Source organism: Aedes aegypti, chromosome 2 (assembly GCF_002204515.2).
Source record: "Aedes aegypti strain LVP_AGWG chromosome 2, AaegL5.0 Primary Assembly, whole genome shotgun sequence".
Taxonomy (NCBI): domain Eukaryota; kingdom Metazoa; phylum Arthropoda; class Insecta; order Diptera; family Culicidae; genus Aedes; species Aedes aegypti.
Genome location: NC_035108.1, coordinates 210,199,856 through 210,222,191, shown reverse-complemented (window position 1 = coordinate 210,222,191; position 22,336 = coordinate 210,199,856). Strand labels below are relative to the sequence as shown.

The following is a 22,336-nucleotide window of genomic DNA, read 5'->3' as shown; positions in this document are numbered from 1 at the left end:
GTTAGCTTGACAACCATTCTGACTAGAGACCGAATTTTGAAATTGCAGCTTCACAGTTGTCATGGGAAGGATATTAGGTTAGGCAAGGTAAGGGTTTTGGAAGTCAGTGATTTTGATGGTATCGCAGCATTGTTCGAAGGGTGACACAGGAGCTGGAAAGATACAGTGGTAGAATATCTCCTATATTCTATCCTCAGAATCAGTCATCTCAGATTTCATAATTTACAAGTTGGGCAGTGCAACTTTCCATAACTAAACATTCATAAACTCATGTTGCTAGAATGATGGACAGCAGTACAGCAAAGATGTGAGGCATAGCGAGCCAGGGTGACAGACCGACCGAGTGTACACAACGATTTAACAAGCGTGGGAGGCAATCGAGGATGGAGGGAGAGAGGCGGTGTGATCAACTGTATGAAATAAGCAATTTATTAATTTATTATTTATTTATTTTCGAACGAATTTGTAAACTATTCGATTGCTCACAAGGGCATGTCACTCTGCTTCTCATAGCTTACCCAATCGCTGGTCGATGCATTCTCGTCGGCAAGTTCTTCCAATTCCTCCTCGAAATCTGCGCTTGATCTGCCTGTTTTTGAACGCTTTTCTCCAATACGAGCAAACAGTGTCGACAATTGTCTCTTGAACTGCTCGAAGTGGAACGTTTCGTCAGTTGTAAATACATACTTCTCATCAAACGATGATATGCCTGATGTTGCACGAAGTGGTCCGTTTTGAGATAAAAATTTGACCATGGGATGCATCATTTCTTCCCAGCAATGATCGGAACAGTCGAACACTGGCGTTACAAATATGCTTCGCACCGTTTCCAAATACTTAGAAGGGATGTCCGAATATATAAAACAAGCTTCGCACAAATTGAGTAGTGCCGACAGATGAATTTGAGATCTGAAAATTTGCAAAACGACAACTTATTTAGTAAACCATAATAACTTTCATTCGTAGTCTTACAAGCGAAGCTGAAGTTGAATCTCTTTCAATTCGTTATATGTCTTGGCGATCCCATTGTGATTCTTTTTCAGGAGCATGAGAATTCCATCTAATGCACGCAGCGAGCGCTGCTGCAGTTTGACGACAAATCTTCGTTCAAAGAGTCGCATCTGGCCGGCGCGAATTTCCAATTCATCCTAGAACATAAATGGTTGGATTAATGTTGATTGTTTCGTTTAACGTTGGAAAAATTGTCTGGGGGATCTTTAAAATGATATTACCCAACTAAAGTACCGTTTTGATTGATATTACGGACACCTGAGGTCTCAGTAGAATATAACTCGTCAAAAAGCAAATAAAATAAATTATTCTGTATGATTCATCCGCGCATCATACTTTGAAACCCCTAACTTTCGGGTAAAGATTTCGCTTCCGCAACATTAATAATTTGAAATAAATTGAAATGCTACATTGACATTGACATAAGCATGCTACTAACTGCAAATCGCCTGAATTTATGTTCTAACTTGAGTATGTCGACTTTATGTTGTAGTAAGGTTATACTCGCAATAAATTACAGCTTCAAATGATATTGTAGTGTTTCTTCTGATATAAAACATTTCAAAAGTTCCAGATGATACAATATTATTCACGAATATTAGAATCAAAACTGAAAGTTTATAAAATCATCCTATAATACTATAATAAGTAATGGATGAACTTTCTTCAAAATATTCTAGTGTTTTTTTTTATTTATTTAGTTTTACATCAATTAACTTGATAAAACCTCGCCAACAATATTTCGGCAATTCACTCGGTTCATGGCCGCTTCTCTCCATCCTCGACTGCGACCAACACTTTCCAGGTCCTGGTACACATGGTCAATCCACATAACTCGCTGCGCCCCACACTGGGGCAGATCGCTGTTTTCGACGGCCAAAACCTCTAGTACTCTAGATATGCACCGTAGAGGTTTGGTGTTTTCGACAAAGTATTTTGGAATAACTTGTACTATGTTTTGACACATTCAGATTTGATCTAGATAAGTGAAAACTGATCTAGATCAGTTTTATCTTTTGGTAGGAGCGTCCTAGCAAAAAACTTTCTTCTGCAAAGTTGTTCATTGAGGCATTTTTGACATTTCTTCGGAAGACACTTACACTCTATCACTGACGTGCATTACGATATATGACAATTTAGTAAAAACAGTCAAAAAATAGATTTTGACCATTTTTCACACAAAAAAATGTTAAAAAATATTTTGTTATCAAGTATGAGAAGCTTAACTATAACAAAGTAAATGTACATCATTTACTAGCAAAATTTTCAGTTTTAATTATATTTTAGGTAAAAACAGTTTAAAAATAGTGTATTACAAAATCTAGGATAACTCATGAAGCGGCAAATGGCGGCAGCTAATTTTTTGTATACGAATAGTCAAGAAGATATGTTTCATTGTCGCATGTTGATAAAAGAAAAGTGGGGCCACGTGGGGCTTTTTTGCTTTGGTGGTTTGAAAATTTGATGAAAATATGTTAAAAAATGCTTATATTTGAGAAACTTTTCATGAATTTATATTTTTTTAAATGTATTTCTAAAACCTATTGCATGTTGACGAAGTGTTTTGAAAAAGTCATCACCAAACTGGTAAGCCATATGGCTTTTATTAAACACAATACTATAATTAATAATCAAAGGATAGATAGAGAGGCAGATATACAGTATTGGACAAAACATTTGCAACTTTTTCGATTTTCCATACAAAATGATCAACTTTGATAAACTATATCTCAGTTATTTATGGACCGATTTGAATAAAATTTTCACAGAATATCAGACATAACTTGAATTTTAACATACATTTTTGAGTGATTTTTCCAATCACAAGTTGAAAAGCAGTAACGGTTTGACTAAAGTGAATGTTTTGACGATATTTTATAATTGACATAACTTAACATATTGAAGGAATAGCTTCATGATATCTTCAGCAAAGTTGTAGATTTTGACGAGATGAATAAGTTTGCTGAAGACAGTTTTTGTGTAGGGCTATCAGGTTTTGAGATAAAATGTTTTGAATTTTTCGTCGAAAATTACACTTTAGTCAAACCGTTTTTACTTATAAACTTGTGATTGGAAAAATTATTCAAAAATATATGTTAAAATTCAAGTTATATTTGATGTTCTGTGAAAGTTTTATTCGGATCGGTCCATAAATACCTGAGATCTAGCTTACCAAAGATGGTCATTTTGTATGGAAAATCGAAAAAGTTGCAAACAAATACATATGGGACAAATTATCTTGAATTCCGTTTAAAAGTTTATTGAAACACCAGTTTGGAGATGACTTCTTAAAAACATTTCGTCAACATGCAATATGTTTCAGAAATACATTTGGAAGATATAAATTCATGAAAATTTTCTCAAATATAAGCATTTTGTTAACATATTTTCATCAAACTTTCAATCCATCACAGCAAAAAAGTCCCACGTGGCCCCACTTTTCTTTTTTCGCGACAATGAAACTTATGTTATTGACTATTCGTATACAAAAAATTAGCTGCCGCCATCTGCCGCTTCATGAATTATCCTGGATTTTGTAAAACACTATTTTTAAACTGTTTTTACCAAACATATAATTAAATCTGAAAATTTTGCTAGTAAATGATGTAAATTTACTTTGTAATAGTTAAGCTTCTAATTCTTGATGACAAAATATTTTTTTTAACTATTTTTTGTATGAAAAAATGGTCAAAATCGATTTTTGACTGTTTTTACTAAATTGTCATATATCGTAATGCACGTCAGTGATAGAAAGTAAGTGTCTTCCGAAGAAATGTCAAAAATGCCTCATTGAACAACTTTGCAGAAGAAAGTTTTTGACGTTGGATAACGTCTTTCGGCAACATATGGGGGTACAATTCAGAAAAACGAAAAATTGAGCATGTAACGAAAAATGGTCAGGTTTTGACCGCTAATAACTCAGTCATTTATCGATAGATTTTCAATATTTATGCATGAATCGATTGGGAATTTATCTACCCGTCGATTCAAATGGAGGACACTATTGATTATTAGCAACAAACTATTGAAAAATCGTAAAACGTTGACCCCTTTCTTATCTAACCAATCATGTCCAAGCACCACACCCTGCTTCTTCCCACAACCTTCTTTTTGCGGTCGGACTGTGAACACGGTCGGGCGAGTCATTTTTGCTTTGCGTTTGCACCAGCGTCACAATTCAATTTGTGTCGTCGGAAGGGGAAGACGCAAGGTTGATTTGCGGTGGCGATTCGCTGAATTCGGTTTCATTCTGTTTTCGCTTTCGAGCTGGTAAGAGCGCCTTCAGACCTGCTCAGCTCCTCGCTACCAGAGGCCAGCTGTTGATCATCAAGCGGCGGCAAATCCAGCGTCCGGATTGTGAAATCGCTCAAGATTTCCTAATGGACTCGCGCTTCCAGAATTGGACCCGCAGGAATCGGGGCGCAAAGGCAAAGTTTGTACGAGATGGCTGAAGAAAATCGACCAAAGCCGCTGTTGAAGCGCACATCGTCATCCCCACCGCAAACCTCATCGGGCGAAGAGGATTGCAACCAATGCACCGTCAAAATGTGTCCGTGTTACGCAAAGTCATGAATTTAATCGGTCCTTTTCAGAGCCAACAAATGTGTTTTAAAGAGTTATTTGTGTAATATCATCTAATTTGTACGAGATGGCTGAAGAAAATCGACCAAAGCTGCTTGTTGAAGCGCTCTTCGTCATCGCCACCGCGATCCTCATCGGGCGAGAAGGATTTCGACCAGTGTGCCGTCAAAATGTGTATTCAAGTTTTGAAAATATTTCTACCATGAAGCGCAACATTACTGGCAATACTCACAGCAACAACAGAACTCTCGGTGAATTAAAATAATATTTTTGGTGAAATTATTAGTGATTTGCGGTAAACATTTTACCAAAATCAGTAAAATTCCACCAAAATTTACAATCATTAAGCTGCTGCAAATCCAGTGTCCGGTTTGTGAAATCGCTGGCTACGAGATGGCTGAAGAAAATCAGCCCAAGCCGCTTGTTCAAGCGCTCATCGTAAACCTTATCGGGCGAGGAGGATTTCAACCTGTTCGCTGGCAAAATGTGTCCGTGCTACTCGATTCTCACAGTTCAGTCGGCCCTTTTCAGGGCGAACAAATGTGTACTAAAGAGTTATTTGTGTAATATTTGCTATTGTGTTTACCACATTCTTGCTATTATTTATCTCGTAGCATCATACAATACATGATTAGTTATGAAAAATTGACAAAATGACAATTTGAGAATGTTTCCGAGGGCGCTGCTGTACTGCTGTCGGAATACAATATATTTTCCATTGTTAAGGAATGATTCAAATATTACGTAACCCAAAATCAATGGAAAAGAGTTATTTTGAATTATTTGCTCCAAATTAACAATGATTAAGCATACACTGAAAAATCAATTCTTCAATATAATGGCCCAAGCTTCTAAATACATGTAAAGTGATTATTTTGTATTAACACAAAATAATAACACACAATTGGGCTTATTCTACGACTGGGGTGAGGTGACAATTGTCGGTGTCGTATAGCGAGGTGACAATTCTCGACTCGAGTGAAGTGACTCTCCATTTGATTTGCACGGCGAGTCACTTCACTCGAGTCGAGAATTGTCACCTCGCTATACGACACCGACAATTGTCACCTCACGCCAGTCGTAGAATAAGCCCAAATGTCTATGATAAATCAGAATTGATATGCAACAAGTAGTGTGAAAATTGATTGGATTTTAAGCAGTAGAAATCTTTCATAAGTTCGTGACGGTCTAAAGCCAGGAAATAGAAGAGGCTAACGTTATCCAACGTCATCTTGGCGGTCGTATCTTGGAAACAACCTCTTACTTTTTGCAAGGATGCTCCTATCAAAAGATAAAACTGATCTAGATCAGTTTTCACTCATCTAGATCAAATATGAATATGTCAAAACATAGTACAAGTTATTCCAAAACACTTTGTCGAAGACACCAAACCCCTAGGGGCATATCCAGAGTACTAGAGGTTTTGGCCGTCGAAAACAGCAATCTGCCCCAGTGTGCGCCCACGTCTTCTTGTTCTGACCGGATTCGTGGCGAACACCATCTTTACAGGGCTGTTGTCCGGCATTCTTGCAACATGCCCTGCCCGCCGTACAGTTGAGCGAGCTCGTGGTTCATTCTTCGCCGCCACTCACCGTTCTCCTGCACGCCACCGAAAATTGTCCTTAGCACTCGACGTTCGAAAACCCCAAGAGCTTATAAGTCCTCCTCGAGCACAGTCCACGTCTTATGCCCGAAGATGACTATTAGTCTTATGAGCGTTTTGTACATTGTGCATTTGGTGCGGGAGGAATCGGCTCGGCCCACCAGCTAGCATGTACTTTGTCTTGATCCCATTCACCACCAGTCCAACTTTTGCTGCCTCGCGTTCTAGGCGGGTGTAACGGTCTGCCACCTTTTCAAATGTTCGGCCGACAATATCCATATCATCCGCGAAGCAAACAAATTGACTGGATCTCGTAAAAATCGTACCCCAGCTGTTGTGGCTGGCTCTTCGCATAAAACCTTCTAGCACAATATTGTCTTTTCCGACCCATTTAATATTTTGAAGCACAGTGTAGTTTGGCTTAAGATTTTTGCACTTTTATGATTATTGGCTATCCTAATACCTACCGTAATTTTTGAAAACTGCTGCCGGAGATTATAGTGTTTATCAACTTCCTCTAGTAATGCTTCGATCGGAGGACTTGAAGAAATGGACACCTTCAGTGGAGAATTTTTACCATCTTGATTAGTGTTACAATTGCTGCGGCGACTAATTCGTTCGATGAGCGAAAACACCATCAACGGTATTCCAAGAATGTCTTCTGATTGTACTCTGAAAATGTATCATACATTTTATTTAATAGGTTGATACCTACCTTTTCAATTTCGACAGGAATCATACCTGTAGCGATTTGTATTTTTGGCTGCCACTATGGTGACCTTTGTCCCAGATATCAACGATAGCAATCCTAAAGCATGCGGAGTACCTTCACTTATGAATTCTGGGAACAGATTTGCGAGGCTTTCCTCGGATCCATGACTTGTCAATGTAACTTTATGAGTTGCTTCTTTGGAAGCTTGTGTGGGCTTCACAAACATCTCTAAGGGTAGAACTGAATATTTTTGAAGGACTCTAGTGATACCTTGTTTATTAGTGTAAGAGCATGATATGTTAATTGTGATATCTGCAGGAATAGTAAGTTCATATGGGTAGATCCAGGATTCCATTTTCTGTACATGATTAGCTGTAATATCACGGAACATAAATACCTGCTTACTACACTTCAGTGATGGATCTACTGAAATGCATATTTGAAGAAGTTCTAATTTGATATGAGTTGTTGCTGTGACCACAATTTGACACATGCTGAGCTCACTGACGTTGACATTAGTGGGATATGTACAACGTTCAAGTTTTGTATCCAGTATGATGAGAAGAGTTACATCACGTTCACTGGCAGCATTGGTCAAGGCAATATCAGTGAAATCGACGCCAGCCCGTATTTCCTTTTCCAATTCCATCATTTCTTTCTGGCACTTCTCTACCTCAAATGGGGCAAGATTCAACGGCGGAACTTTGAAGAGATGCGGTTCGGATCCCAAGTAGCCTACGCTGAGAACACCATTATTATCCATCGTCACTAATGCTCCTGGCAACCCGGATACGTTGGCACGTGATATCGCTACCGGTATTTCTGGCAACTCGGCCGACCATATTATTTGGGAATCTTCGTATAGTAGTAGCGACCCACTTTCGGATACTATGGCTATCATAAGTCGAGCATCCGGTTCTGAAATGGTTGAGAGAAAGTTTATCAATTATTTTTTTGAATGACTTTTGAAATGGGACAGGAAATCGAATTATCATAGCTCTTTCCGTAGCATCATTATTGGAGTTGTCTTTTGGAAAAATGATTACTCTTTGATTTTTTTATATAGGTCGCGTAAAAAACACATTAGAAATATAATAAGCATAACACACTTAAATTTTAAAACCTCAGTAAACGGAGCTGATATCTCGGAATTTATATGCCGAATCTCGATGAAACTTTTACCGAGATCTCGGTAAGTGTTTACCAAACCCAAGTTACATTTGCGATCTCGGAAAAATGGATTGATGATTTTACGAAGGAACGACAACCATATGGCACTGCTGAATGAATGATGATATTTTGTTTTCAATTTGTCAAAATACAAATGTTTCGCAGAAATTTGTCGAAAATTTGTCTTTCTTGGTGTAATTATTTGATTAAATTCTAAAACTACTTCTTGTATACGTTACATTTTTATTGCTCTTTGTAAATTTTTATGCGGATTGAATTAACAACGTTTGCAAGAGGTGTTTTTTGCAATTTTGTGCTATGGCGGCTGACCGTGTTGTGAAATGTATCGTGCCGTCTTGTCTCAATGCTTTTGCCGGATCTGTGAACTGCGGAACCATATCTGATCGGTCGGACGGAATATCCTACATAATCGATTATATCGATCAGTTTCACATCCACTGCGAAATCATCCACCGATGCAGTTTAATTTGCTCCAGCCATTGAGCGGTCGGCTGGAATGAATAAAAAAACACAAACAAAGCACCATAATCTACTGCAAACTCTGATTTTTCGAAGATTTCCCGTAATTCTTGACTTTTGAAATGCGATATAACTGTAACGTTGAATAAAACATAAATTCCTACCTGTGTAGCGGTCCTGCCGACCGAAAGAAGCATTCCCCTCCCCGTATCGAATAATTCGAAAGATCAATGATCACCATTGATCTAGGAAAGAACCCTTTTATTTTTTCGATGATGTTCCACGCAAGTTGGTGGATTTCATCAGATGTGGGTTTTCACTAGGTTAACTAGAAAACAAGCGATGTAAGCAGAAGCCAAGAACCTTACTGCTTGTTGCTCGTTAACGTGCTCCAATGCCGGAGAATGTTTTTGTTTTAATTTTTGTTTGTGTGTCACCCGACAGCGCTGACTGAACGCCCCAACAAGGTCTCGGTCACATGGCTGTACTAACTGAGCCAGAGCAACGCTCGTTTTGGCTTTTCTCTTTTCTCTCTTTATTTTCAGATTGGGAGATTGAGTTCCCCGCGGGAGCGCGATAAAACGCCCCGATCGCTGGCGGCGAGTGCGCTGTTCTGACGGTCTGTTCCAGCCGTTCGTTTTCGACATTTTCGTTCAAAGTTCAGTGGGCATTTTCTGCCAAAATTGACGAGCGGACCAATTCGGGTCGAGAGTGTTTGATAGTGATATAAGGTGGATAAAGTATAGGTGGATAAAGTATATTTCGGGAAATCGGTGGAACCACCCACATACGCGATCAGAATCGAGGGAAAAGTGAAAGTGTCTCCATCGATTCCTTAAGAACGATTCTAAGGGCGGAAAGCTAGTGAATTGTGACGACTTTTTAGTAATAAATAAAATTGTGAGAAGAAACAGATTGATCAATATTCCGAAAAAAACCAGTGACCAAGCCGGGGGGCCCGCTACAAGTGGTGACAGCGGAAAAGCGTTTCTTCAAAACGCCGGCCGCCAACATTTTTAGACTGGTGTGATAAGAATCGAGAAGAAATAAAAGTGTTGGGGAGAATCCGTATAAGGAAGAAAACCTCGTGCTTATTGTGCAACGTTATTGGAAACAAAGATATAAGCAAGTATTTCCAGCAGTTGAGGCAGCTGCGTCCGGTGCAAGTGATAATGAACAGGAAGATGCCAAGTCGACGCATTCCAAACAGTCGATTGATGATCAGCAGCAACAGGAAGAAGAGGATGAGGCTTGTGATGATAAGGACGAATCCGCGGTGAGTGTGTACTATTTTCTTCTTTTCCTAAGTTAAGCTCTAAACTCTTTAAAAAAAACCTCTGGCTGCGATCCAATTTCCTCAGTTGTAAACAAATGTTTATATATTTGAAACCTTGGTTTTTTGTTCCATTGTACATATTGAGCCGATAGGGATAAGTTTTTTCCTTCTTTTGAACTATCAATATAAGAAGAGTGTTGAAACAAGTTTTAAATATAATATCGATTATTATAAAGTGAATGAAATAGCGTAGATTTTAAGCCACTAGTGTAACTTTTAAGAGAGGGATAACACATCTTTACATTAGGATTATCGAACGGAATTGAACAAACCCTTCTACTTTTCTGTTTTAGTTCCATGAGGGATGAGTTTTCTCCAAATTGCATTTACTTCAACCTATCTCGAGTCTAAGCGAGATTGTAGGGCATATTCGGTAAACTTTAACGTACTTATTTATTTATTTATTTGACGTCAAACATTTTGTAGACCATTCTAAATTACATTATGTTCTTAATATCTATATGTTTATATACTATAAATTTGTTGAGTATACTCGATTCAATATTATTTTGATTTCTCAAAACAGATTGCCAATTTGCGTTATCTAATTTTAGTCTAATATTAGTATAATTGGCTCTACTATAATCGAAAATATTCTCATACACATATTCGTGAGGAGTATGATAAATATGCATAAACATAGAATATTCTATTGCCGTGTGAAACGCTTCATTTTTCCATAATGGTGAAATTGACTCACTTACACAGAAATCTTCATGCATATTTGTCAATAAAAATATCAAGGTAACAGTTTTGTTTATTTTTTACGTGATTTATTTGATTAAGGCCAAAGGATGCAGTTTTGTCAAAAATAAATTGCAAAGTTTCATTATCGCCAACAACAGGGAGTAGAATACTCTCGTTTTCAAAATCAGGAATGAAATCTGCATTACGTTGATTGAAATCGCCATAAATATGATTTCTTCTACTATCAGAAAAAAAAACTCGTATGTTGACTTACAAGCCTGATCTGGGGAAAAGTGAACTGATACAAAAATATGAGTTTCTTTACCAATATTTGATTTAACCCACACATGCTCAAATTCTTTAAAGTTAGGTCAAGCAATGATTTCAGAACTGAAATTTGATGATATTGCAACGACGACTCTTAAATGTAAATAATTTAAACAAAATATGGAGAAATTCCCATCTAATGAATACCTATATACATTAAAGCAGAAACACTCACAAACACAAGTAAAGAAAAAAAGGCCACATATTTAGCAGATAATGATAAAATCTTTAAAAGTAGCGAAAATTTTAAGTTTTCTGTAAATTTTCTTCTCCAATGTTCTTTTATTAAGCTGTAGCGACTATTTATTAGCATGTCTTCTTTTTGTTTTAGCTGCAGATCAAGTTAAGATTCGCGAAAAGTACAGGTTTTTAGAAACTCAAAACAATGTACACAAATTCAATAAAGCATTGCAAAGTGCCAAACTTCTTTTCGGTACAACCCACTTTTAAATGCTTTGTAGATATCTACAAGATCTCATCTTGCTTGTCTTGTCAAGGCATAAGTAAAACTATGCTAAGTCATGTTAAAGCCTTCTTTAAATCTCAACTGTCTGATGCATGCTATTGAAATGCTGTCTGCGTGTGGTTATCAATATCATTATGTTGATAATGATAATCATGTAGTGAATCACGAATTAATCAGAACGCAAACATAGAAATGAAAAAAATTCCTCTCGAAAAATTAACAGACCATCGCATACTTTTCCCATACTTGCCTAAACTTCCCGTTCTAGTGGGACAGCTATGCTGCACACAACAGCTGAGCTGCACAAAAAAAAGCTTTCATTTTTCAGACACTTATCACTTACCGTTTTACGCATAAGTACAACCGATCAAGCACGACGAGCTTTATTATAACAATTATTCCAATGAAACAGTTAGATACATAACGGCACAAATTTAATTAAAATGAATTGCATCACAAAATTGAATCTTCCGATTTGTTTACCTTTTTGACAGCACTAGCTTTCCTGAGTGCATTAAGTTTAAGTCAATGATCCGAAAAAAAAAAAAAAATATGTCTAAGTGCAGAACAAATATTCTGATTTAGGAATATTTTAGCCAGTGAAGGTTTTGTGCACGGGTTATATTTATTATCGCCGTCTCAGATTGATAATTACAATATTCGTGGGAAATTTCAATTTATGATTGAGATGGACATGAAATCATTCTAAAAATGGAATGGAATAAAATATTGGATAGCCAATAATGATGTTGTAATTGTGGCGCGTTGCTGTAAATCAAAAAATTTTATGTCATTCCACCAGTAAATTATTATTGACAGGAATTTCACGCGATCGTAAGAAAATTTTCTGCCACACAAAAAAATGTTTATTTTAATTGATTATTATGAGTCGGCAGACATCATGATGATTTCAAAATAAAAAAAGGTTATGGTTTATAAACAAATTATTGGTTGGTGTTTGTTCAATCATAAGCTCTTAACATTGGTTTTATTCCGATATATATTAGGGTATCGTAAAAGATTTAATACCGCTAGATGGGCTCAATAAGGCTATACAATAGCTCTTATGAATGTTTTATAGCATACTACAAGGGTAGATGTATTCATACGATACAAAACTAAGAACAACAGCTTGTAGTAAATGAAAAAAAACTAAAAATGTTACTTGGGTCGCCAATCGACTTGTGCGTCGGTCGGCCGTGTAAATCTTTTGTACATATTATTTTCTCTAGGTTCAGAAGGCTCAGAAAGAATCGAACGCAAACTTTGCTTGTTTTGAAAACCTCGTTCTAAAGTATAGATATCCAGAGGACAGAAATGTAAAAATTGAAAAGATGCATAAATTTTTTTTGCAATCCCATTCTAGAACCCCAGGGAAATATTATTCTGGACGAAGTAAGGGCTCTGCCACCCCGCTCATTAGTACAAGAAATGGGAGAAACCTGTATGGATCCAACACCAGAAAAAGAAGTAGCGATAGAAAATATAACACAAACAATATCGCCAATGTCAAGAAAACCTGAAAACAAAGAGACAATGGAAATAACACCACTCCGAGTAAAGTGGTAAAATGAGAAAAAAACATAATATACTAAAGATAAATTTGAACAAAGGAATAACAGTTGAACCTTGAAAATGAAAAATAAGGGGCGTGGGACATCAACCAGAGAAGTGACGTGCCTACAGCTAATTATAACAAGAATGCGTCCGTCAAACTCAGTTTTGAACGTACCGAAGGGCTGGAAAAACCAGAATAGGAAACTATTCTGTAAGGGTCGTTACCCTCTGGAAAAGTGGGAAATAGGGAAAATATAAATGGGAATAGAAAGATCATAAAGAGAATATACATATGAAGAGGAAAAGACACCCTTCAAAGAATAACAAAGCATCGAAGAGGGAAAAGACACTCTTCGCAATGAAAAGCAATATAAATGGGAATATAAATAGTATAAAGAGAATATACATATGAAGAGGAAAAGACACCCTTCAAAGAATAATAAAGTATCGAAGAGGAAAAAGACTCTTCGCAATGAAAAACAATACAAATGGGAATAGCAGGAATAATGACATTGAAAAGAAGATCCATAAGGGAAAAGAATATGAAACTGGTTGGGGTCCTGAAATACATACTCTGGATATTAATGTAATAGTAGAGGATCAATATGATGGAAATACGAAAACTTAAGAGAATTAAGAGAGGGTTTACAAAAAGCCCTCTGCAAATTTAAAAGAAATTATGAGAAATTTTGAACACAGAATAGAGACAAAGAAAATGTCTAAAAATTTTTGACGAAAGAGGAAATCCAAAACATCTATGAAATAATAACATTTTAAGAGAACCTAGAGGAGCCCATATCCTCTATAAAAATAATATGGAATGTTATTTACAACATGTTTTTACGCAGGCTAATCAAGGGAAAATGGAGTATACTTACAGGTCCAACCTACAACCTCAAAAGGGAGAGGGGTGGAGCAATGCCGGCAGCCGAGGACTCGCCACAACAAGCGGAGGAAAAAAAAGTGAGGTACCTAGAGGCTCGGTGAGTTAATTTTATTTTTTTTTTCCTTTAAGATTGCGCAGATATGCAAGAGAGATAGATTATTGTCTTGCATCCCTGCAACAATATGACAACTTTCTCCGGCAGCGTAAGAAAAAAAATTATTTATATAGGGAAATCCACATTTGATGGGATATGAAATTCAATTTGTTTTTGGCTGACACGGATGATTTTCTTAAGTTGGTTCAATTGTGTTCATTTGTTTTGGATTTTTGGTTTGTCACATAATTTGCCGAAGGCATAAGGCTAATCAAGAGTGCCCATTGATATTTGAGATATTTAACTAATATTGCATATGTTAAATCTATTAAGAAAAAAGGCAAAAAAATACATTTTCGAAAAAAAAAACAAATATTCGATAAAAAAAAATAAGAAATGTTCGAAAAAAAAAACATTCGAAAAAAAAACAAATATTCGATAAAAAAATAAGAAATGTTCGAAAAAAAAAAGTATTTCGAAAAAAAAAAAAATTAAATGCCATTAAAAAAAATAAAAGAAATATATAGTTCGTATTTAATCCATACTTTTTACTCTTAGAAAACAAAAAACTATACTTTAGAAAGAAAAAAAAATCTTTTTACTATTTATTTGACTAATTGACTTAATTGATATAGGAGATGGAAATTTCGTAGGGACAGAATAGGGTCAGGAGGATCATGAAGCGGTAGTCTGTGATGCTAGTCATGCCGACAAGGACGAGCCTTTGGGGGTTGTCCAATCAAGACGAACAAGGTTTACACGTTTGAAGGTGTTGGTTTGGCGCCGATGGAGAAATGCTGGGCTGTTGCTGCTTAAATTGCCATGTTAGACCGCAGTCCTAGTCTTTGTTTTTGGTAGTGAGATATGCATTTGGAATGGGAAGAATATTCTGAGCTGTGCCAAGAGAGTAGTCATTAGGCATCTGGAATGCCTCGCAAGAGTACTAGGGTAGTGATGTCAAGGAGCTGATGAATACCTACGATGTCCACATTGAGGTGTCTCCTTAGGATCAGAAGCTGGACATCATCAAGGCCACTGGTGCCAGAGCGAACATCGGAGAAGCCAAGATTGCAATTGCCAAGAGGATCGAAGAGCTCGAGGCTGATCGCAAGAGTACTATATGACATGTGCCAGCTGAATCCGACAAACTTCATGAAGTTGAACGGTGACATGGAAGAGGAACACTCGACGAATCTCTGAGAGTGGTTCGATGGAATCGGAATGGTGATTGGTGGCTAAGGTTACTCAACACATGGAAACGACTTTGGATAGAAGGTTACGTGCAATGAAAGGATGTTAGTTACTATTTGGAAGATACTCCGGTTTTTGGTCTTGCCGGTTGATTGGGAGATTTCGTTCAATGGACAACCCTACAAATAACTCGTTCGGGACTCGAAATCCAGTTTCGTTCGAGGGGATTTCTATTGGAACACAGACACGAAGCGGCATTCTGACAGACTCAAGCGGCAAGGAGGTAGGTGAATCATCTTAGAGCAGGGAAAGAAGTAAGGAATAGATTAGTACGCATTTGCAAAGGAAAAAAAAATCTTTGTCTTAGAATGTAGAATAGTCCTAGGGATACTCTTTACGCTAGCCAAATGCCTACTGCAAGTTTTTCTTTGCTTCACAAATAAAAACTTAATTTAAGGGGGGGGCGGATGTAGCGGTCCTGCCGACCGAAAGAAGCATTCCCCTCCCCGTATCGAATAATTCGAAAGATCAATGATCACCATTGATCTAGGAAAGAACCCTTTTATTTTTTCGATGATGTTCCACGCAAGTTGGTGGATTTCATCAGATGTGGGTTTTCACTAGGTTAACTAGAAAACAAGCGATGTAAGCAGAAGCCAAGAACCTTACTGCTTGTTGCTCGTTAACGTGCTCCAATGCCGGAGAATGTTTTTTTTTAATTTTTGTTTGTGTGTCACCCGACAGCGCTGACTGAACGCCCCAACAAGGTCTCGGTCACATGGCTGTACTAACTGAGCCAGAGCAACGCTCGTTTTGGCTTTTCTCTTTTCTCTCTTTATTTTCAGATTGGGAGATTGAGTTCCCCGCGGGAGCGCGATAAAACGCCCCGATCGCTGGCGGCGAGTGCGCTGTTCTGACGGTCTGTTCCAGCCGTTCGTTTTCGACATTTTCGTTCAAAGTTCAGTGGGCATTTTCTGCCAAAATTGACGAGCGGACCAATTCGGGTCGAGAGTGTTTGATAGTGATATAAGGTGGATAAAGTATAGGTGGATAAAGTATATTTCGGGAAATCGGTGGAACCACCCACATACGCGATCAGAATCGAGGGAAAAGTGAAAGTGTCTCCATCGATTCCTTAAGAACGATTCTAAGGGCGGAAAGCTAGTGAATTGTGACGACTTTTTAGTAATAAATAAAATTGTGAGAAGAAACAGATTGATCAATATTCCGAAAAAAAAACAGTGACCAAGCCGGGGGGCCCGCTACACCTGCTTCAGAACTCATTTCACTGGTTTTCGATTAATTTTGTGAAAAAACGTGATTTTTTCCAGCTGTTCAGATCAGTAAAGTTATAAAACTAAACACACACTTAAATTATTTTACGGATTCCTGTGAAATCTCAACAGCTGAACAGTTCGGTGAAATAATTTAACGGTACGGTAAATTTTTACAGTATTTGGTAAAAAATCACCGTAATCCGTTAAATTCCGACGAAATACGGTGTTTTATTTCACCGAACTGTTCAGCTGTTGAGATTACGGTGAAATTCACCGTAGTGTGTTTAGTGTTCAACAATCATCATTCTTCATTTCAATCCGCCACAACTAGGCGTCGCATGAACCGTTTAAGTTTTGCGACAAAACGTCAATTATTGCCAACTTCTCGTTGAAATAAATACCGAGATTTGGTATTGAAAATTAACAAGATGGCAACTATTGAACTCTCGGCAACTTGTTTCGCTGAGTTCGGTGAAACAATTTAAGTGTAAAAGCCATGTTCCTAAGCTCGACGAATAGGTCGAAGCAGTAAGAAAGATACTATGATTCAAGTGGTCTCGAACAGAAAAGAAAATGAATAGCTAGGTAATTGTATCTGCCTAAGGGATGAAGACTTACCCCAATACCATCCAATGATAAATGAATGAAAACTAATGGGAGAGTAATCCAGCTTTTTGATGAACTTCAATTTTCCAGTGTCCGTAATACAAAGCAAATTATTTTCTCCTAAAACAATTATCAAGGATTCCACGCTAAAATATAAGGAAATATTGAAAACAAATATATTCAAAGCTACTCTTTTACACACTTACTTAGAGATTTGGTGAACATTCAAATCCAAAGCATATTCTCCCACGCAAATCGACCATATCGGGTCAGTTCTCCGAAGGGAAACATTGGTTTCGGATAGGTCCTGGTAGCGGTAGCACTCCAAATCCCATCCTGGTGACACCGTAACGAAGCAATCGGTTCGTGGTACATAATGAATCGGGGAGGGGATGTTCCGCTCACCGGGTAAATCACACTCAAAAGATATCCCATCTTGTTCGAAAAATTTCAACGATCCATCCATGTGCTGAATGCAGAGAAAGTCTCGTCCTTTTACGCCGCCAAAATTTCCTCGACACATGGAAAATGCCGCCTTGCCGAGAGGATGCTCATACAGTAGTAAAAGCTTCGTGTGATCGCCTGCAAGAGGAAACATTTGCATATTATTGACTAGCGACTAACATCTAAACTGCCCATAACTGCATATTTGTAGCATTTGACAAAAGTAGGCATTGAGTAAATGGAACACAAAGTATGCATTTTATGGCAGTATGGAAGGAAACTAAAATTTCGCATACTGGGTGAGTAGTCAGAAAATAATTCTAATGGAAATTTCATTGCTACTGCATTACGAGGCATATGTATGTGGGAATTCCGGGTTGATACGACCAATAAGTCATGATACTTAAGAAATCTTCGGACTATGACACGCAAAAACCGTAAACTATAATTCGATCATCTTTATTTAATTCAATGCGATAGCGCACAAGTTCATACACATACTGATTTCACAATTCAATCTGATACATTGGAATAGGGTGACCCCAAAATATTTGAAGCGTTTATTTCAAATCACAACATGTATAAACTCAAAGTGACTGTTATGCAGTTAACGTTCAACGCTCCGTCATCGTCATCATCGGAACTTCAAAAGCAGTTTTTCTGTTGAAAACTAAAAATTATTCGATGAAAATCTGTTCACTGTGCATCAGTTGGAAAATAGAATACAGTGAACACATTTTCCTGTAAATTTTCTTGATTTTGAACGAAAAAACTGCTTTTGAAAATTTCGAAATCAATGACGGATCCTGGACACCTTGTACATCCCATATATATTTTTATTTTATCAATGAAATCGGTTTTCTGTACATCGTTCGACTAATACTGTACGATGTTGTGATAACAAAAAAGCCAACAATTTAATTTAATTTCACACTAATAAGACATAACGTTTAGAACGGTCGATTTTTGGAGGTTATCAAAATCGATGACTATTACAAATTGGCTTGAAATTTCGACAATCTATATTTTTTATTTTCAAAAAAGGCTTATTGGCCGTGTGTTACGAAGCATTTAGCCGCATTGAGTCAAGGAGTGTGGGTTCGATTCCCGCTTCAGGCCGGAAAACTTTTCATGAGGAATGTTTTTCGACTGTGCCACTGGGCGTTGCATGCTAGTCCGTTGTCTAGTGTGGTGCTTCCTTCAAAGGGCAAATCGTCCACTGAAAGCATTAAACTTGTAGGTGTCTTTATTCTTCGAAAGCATCATCAATCAGAAACCTGCTGAAAAATATCAAGTCTTTTTTGGAGCAACAATTTTCCAGATAACAGAAATCATATTTCAACGATTTTTTTTAGAGAAACATATTTTAAATTTAAATTGAACTGATATGAGCAGAATGTTTAGGTTTAAAGTGCGTCCTGACGGAAGTACTAATATATTGTCAATATGAAAAATAACCTACACCTTTATAGAGTTGCTTATTTAGTCCCCACATCATATTTTAAGCACAATAGAAAAACAATGCTTTGTTTTCAGAAGACCCCTCAAAGCACAATGAAAATCATCTAAATTGGCAACACTGCTGTAATGAAATTTAATTTATTTTCCATGTATTATATTCAAAATGTGTTATTCTGAGATAACCTACGCTTAGAATTTTCTGTAGATCGGTAAATATGCGTACATGATTCTAAAAGTATGAGATTTTTTAAAACAACCATAAAAAGAAAAATGTATACCTAAGAATGCGAAGAGAAAGACTAGCGATTTAGCTCTCTTTTTGCATAAAAGAGTTTCTTTAATAATCTTAACCAAATTTTACCACCATTTTTACTTTACATTTTTGCTGGGAGTTTGCTGGTGTTTCAGCAAATTTGGACATAAACGATAAATCACTAGAATGACCTAGTGTTCGAGAACGGTGGCCGCATCTCTCCATCCTCGGTTCTGCCCCACGCTCGCCAAATTGCTGCCCACCTAACACGCTCCAAGCCTTCTTGTACCAATCGGATCTGAAGCGAACACCATATTTGCAGGGCTGTTATCCGGCATTTTTGCAACATGCCCTACCCATATTTACCTTCTGATACCTGATACCATCCTCAAGCATCGTCCACGTTCCTTGCCCGTAGAGGACTACTGATCTTATGAGCTTTTTGTACTTGCTACATTTGGTGCGGGGGTGAATCTTTGTTGACCGCAGCTTCTTGTGAAGGCCATAGTAGGCCCGACTTCCAGTGGTGATGCACCTCCGTATTTCACGGCTAACGTTATTATCAGCCATCAGCAAAGATCCAAGGTGGACGAATCGTCGAGCATCTCGAACGTATCCCTGTTTATCGTAATATTGCTTTTTGTCGCATTCGGCTCCATCTACTAGCATGTAATTAGTCTTGGACGCATTCATAATCAGTCCAACTTTTGCTGCCTCGCTTTTCAAATGCTCCGACAATGTCCATATCATCCGCGAAGCAAACAAATTGCCTGGATCTTGTGAACAACGTACCCCGTCTGCTAAGCTCTGCTTTCCGCATAACACCTTCTAGTGCAATATAGTCGTAGTCCTCGGCGAGATTTTAATTAACTGGCATGTTCGCCGGAGATTTCACAATATTTTGCACACCTTCCATCTTATCAGGTCTGTGAGCTTCCCGGGAAAGCTGTTCTCGTCCATGACTTTCCATAGCGATAATATCGTAGGCCGCCTTGAAATCCATTAAAAGGTGGTTCATTGGTGGTACTGGTATTCACGACATTTTTTGAGGATTTGCGATACATGAAAAGTCAGGTCAGGCCGTCAACGAAGCCGGCTTTATAACTTCCCACTAACTCTTTTACTACTGGTGACGACGAAAGATGATCTGGGATAACACGTGGTTGGCCGCATTTAGACTGGTGATCGCTCGAAAGTTTTCGCAATTCAACTTCTTGTAGATGGGCATATTGTGCCTATCAGTCGATGCAGACAAATTGCATGCCTCTCCGGGCCCATCTCTATGAGTTCAGCTCCGATACAATCCTTACCAGTAGCTTTATTGTTCTTGAGCTGGTGAATAGCATCCTGGACCTCTCGCAAAGTGGGAGCTTATTGGTTTCCATCGTCTGTAATTTCGACGAAGATATTTCCTCCGTTGTTTCGACCTTTATTGCCTGTGCTTTCAACGCTGTTCGGGTGTTCCTCGAAGTGCTGCTTCCACTTTTCGATCATCTCATGTTCGTCCGTCATGATGCTCTAATCTTTATCTTGCTGGAGCATGACCGCCCGCGCTGCATTCTTCTCCTTCTCCGTCGAACCAATCGTTCCGTCGATCTCGGCTTTAGCCGCTCTAGGTCATACCGGAGCGGTCGTCAGTACCGTACGCTATTGTCAGTGGTCAGAGTCAATGTTGGTGTCACTCTATTGATAGACGACGGAATATGATCTGGGATAAGACTTCGTAGGCCGCATTTAGAATGATACTACAATTTGTCAATTTTCTTGAAGAAGGAATGTCTCAACCTTTCCTTGCATTTCGGCGAACGTCGGTACCGAACGTTGCTGATAGCGGATATTTTGGGCGCAGTTTAAGAATCACACAATTGTGGTCAGATTCGACATATGGAAATTCTTGGAGGGCGATTCGCCCATCCACGGTGTGCCCAGGACCGTTAGTAACAAAAAAAAAATGTCAATCAAATCGGCACCCACAACTCGAAAGATATGGTATTCAAGCATCTTCTCTGTGAAAATAAAAATATTTGAACGAGGGAATCGAAAGTTAGAGCGATTTGATGGTTTGCGCGCCATCTGATATATATTCGGATATATCAGCTATGTACTAACAGCACACACATTCAGTTTTGATTCGATTTATAATAAGAATAAAATAATGGATGCTCTTGGCATCCGAAAAACTCTGATAATATACTCTATGTACAATTAGAAATTGATTTACTCAGCTACCACTCACATACATATCAAAACAATATGAGAAAAACTATGTTAGTTTTATGTGTATAAGAAACGATGTACGTCTCGTCATTTGTCGGATCTTGCGTAGTCTGTTATTATCAGTGGCGCGAACACGTTGTCGTTGACGTAAAATCGAACGAAAATGGTGGAACCTGAATCACATGAAGCAAATCGCTACGTTTTGTGTGCCTTATGTGCCTCGAAAAAAGCAGAAATGAGAAAAATAACGGAGGCTCAAAAACAAACGATTACTACACATTTTATAGTGATTTATAGTGATTTTATACGACTTGTGGCAAATTATCCTGCTGTGCTTTGTGGAACTTGTAGAATTGTTTGCACTGAATATGCTGTTGGTAATTTCGAAAGGTCAATAAAATTTTACAATTTTTTGCACACAAGTTCAACAGTAACAAGGTTGAAACCTAAGTGCTGTTGTGAAATTTGTGTAATTGCTCGGGCTGGGATTAATAAAATCAAACCATCCAAGCTCCCACGAGGTCGCCCAAGGATCAAAGAAAATAAAGCCAAGGAGACTAAACGAATTGCTCTTTCAACATTGGCCAAGGAAAAATACATGTTTGTACAATTTCTGAGCGTGTCCGAAATTTGACTGGTCTACTGGATAATGACTCATCTGCATCACGCGCTGGAGAAGCGGCTGTTTCATCCTTCATCCACAAAAAATAGTCGAAACGAAAAATTTGACTATCCAGCTTAGAAATTGAAGGGGCAAACCATCGGTATTCCAGAAACACAAATAAACTATTTAGTTCAAAATTTAGAAAAAAATAGAGTTTTTGAAACTTTTAAATGTTTAATTTATTTTAGTTCAGCATAACAACCTTCTTCGGCGGATAGAAAACGTTTTTCGAATGAAAACAGATAACAATCTGAGCATACGAAAAGCTATAAACGTTACAAAAAGCTTTCGGCAATACGGAATACAGTTTGA

The 22,336-nt window shown here is 37.9% G+C and overlaps 1 protein-coding gene across 1 annotated transcript in view; it reads right to left on the bottom strand.

Annotated features, from left to right (window-relative positions):
- Positions 1-436: 436 nt before the first annotated feature.
- LOC5570720 (protein PTHB1) overlaps positions 437-22,336 on the bottom strand; it is a 38,768-nt gene continuing 16,868 nt past the window's right edge. Inside the window, exons 3-8 of the mRNA XM_001659263.2 lie at positions 17,192-17,567; positions 16,998-17,131; positions 6,938-7,826; positions 6,664-6,868; positions 973-1,148; positions 437-909 (exon numbers count right to left, since the gene is read on the bottom strand). Coding sequence (XP_001659313.2) covers positions 483-909; positions 973-1,148; positions 6,664-6,868; positions 6,938-7,826; positions 16,998-17,131; positions 17,192-17,567 — 2,207 coding nt within the window. The 3' untranslated portion in view covers positions 437-482. The remainder of the gene's footprint in view (positions 910-972; positions 1,149-6,663; positions 6,869-6,937; positions 7,827-16,997; positions 17,132-17,191; positions 17,568-22,336) is intronic.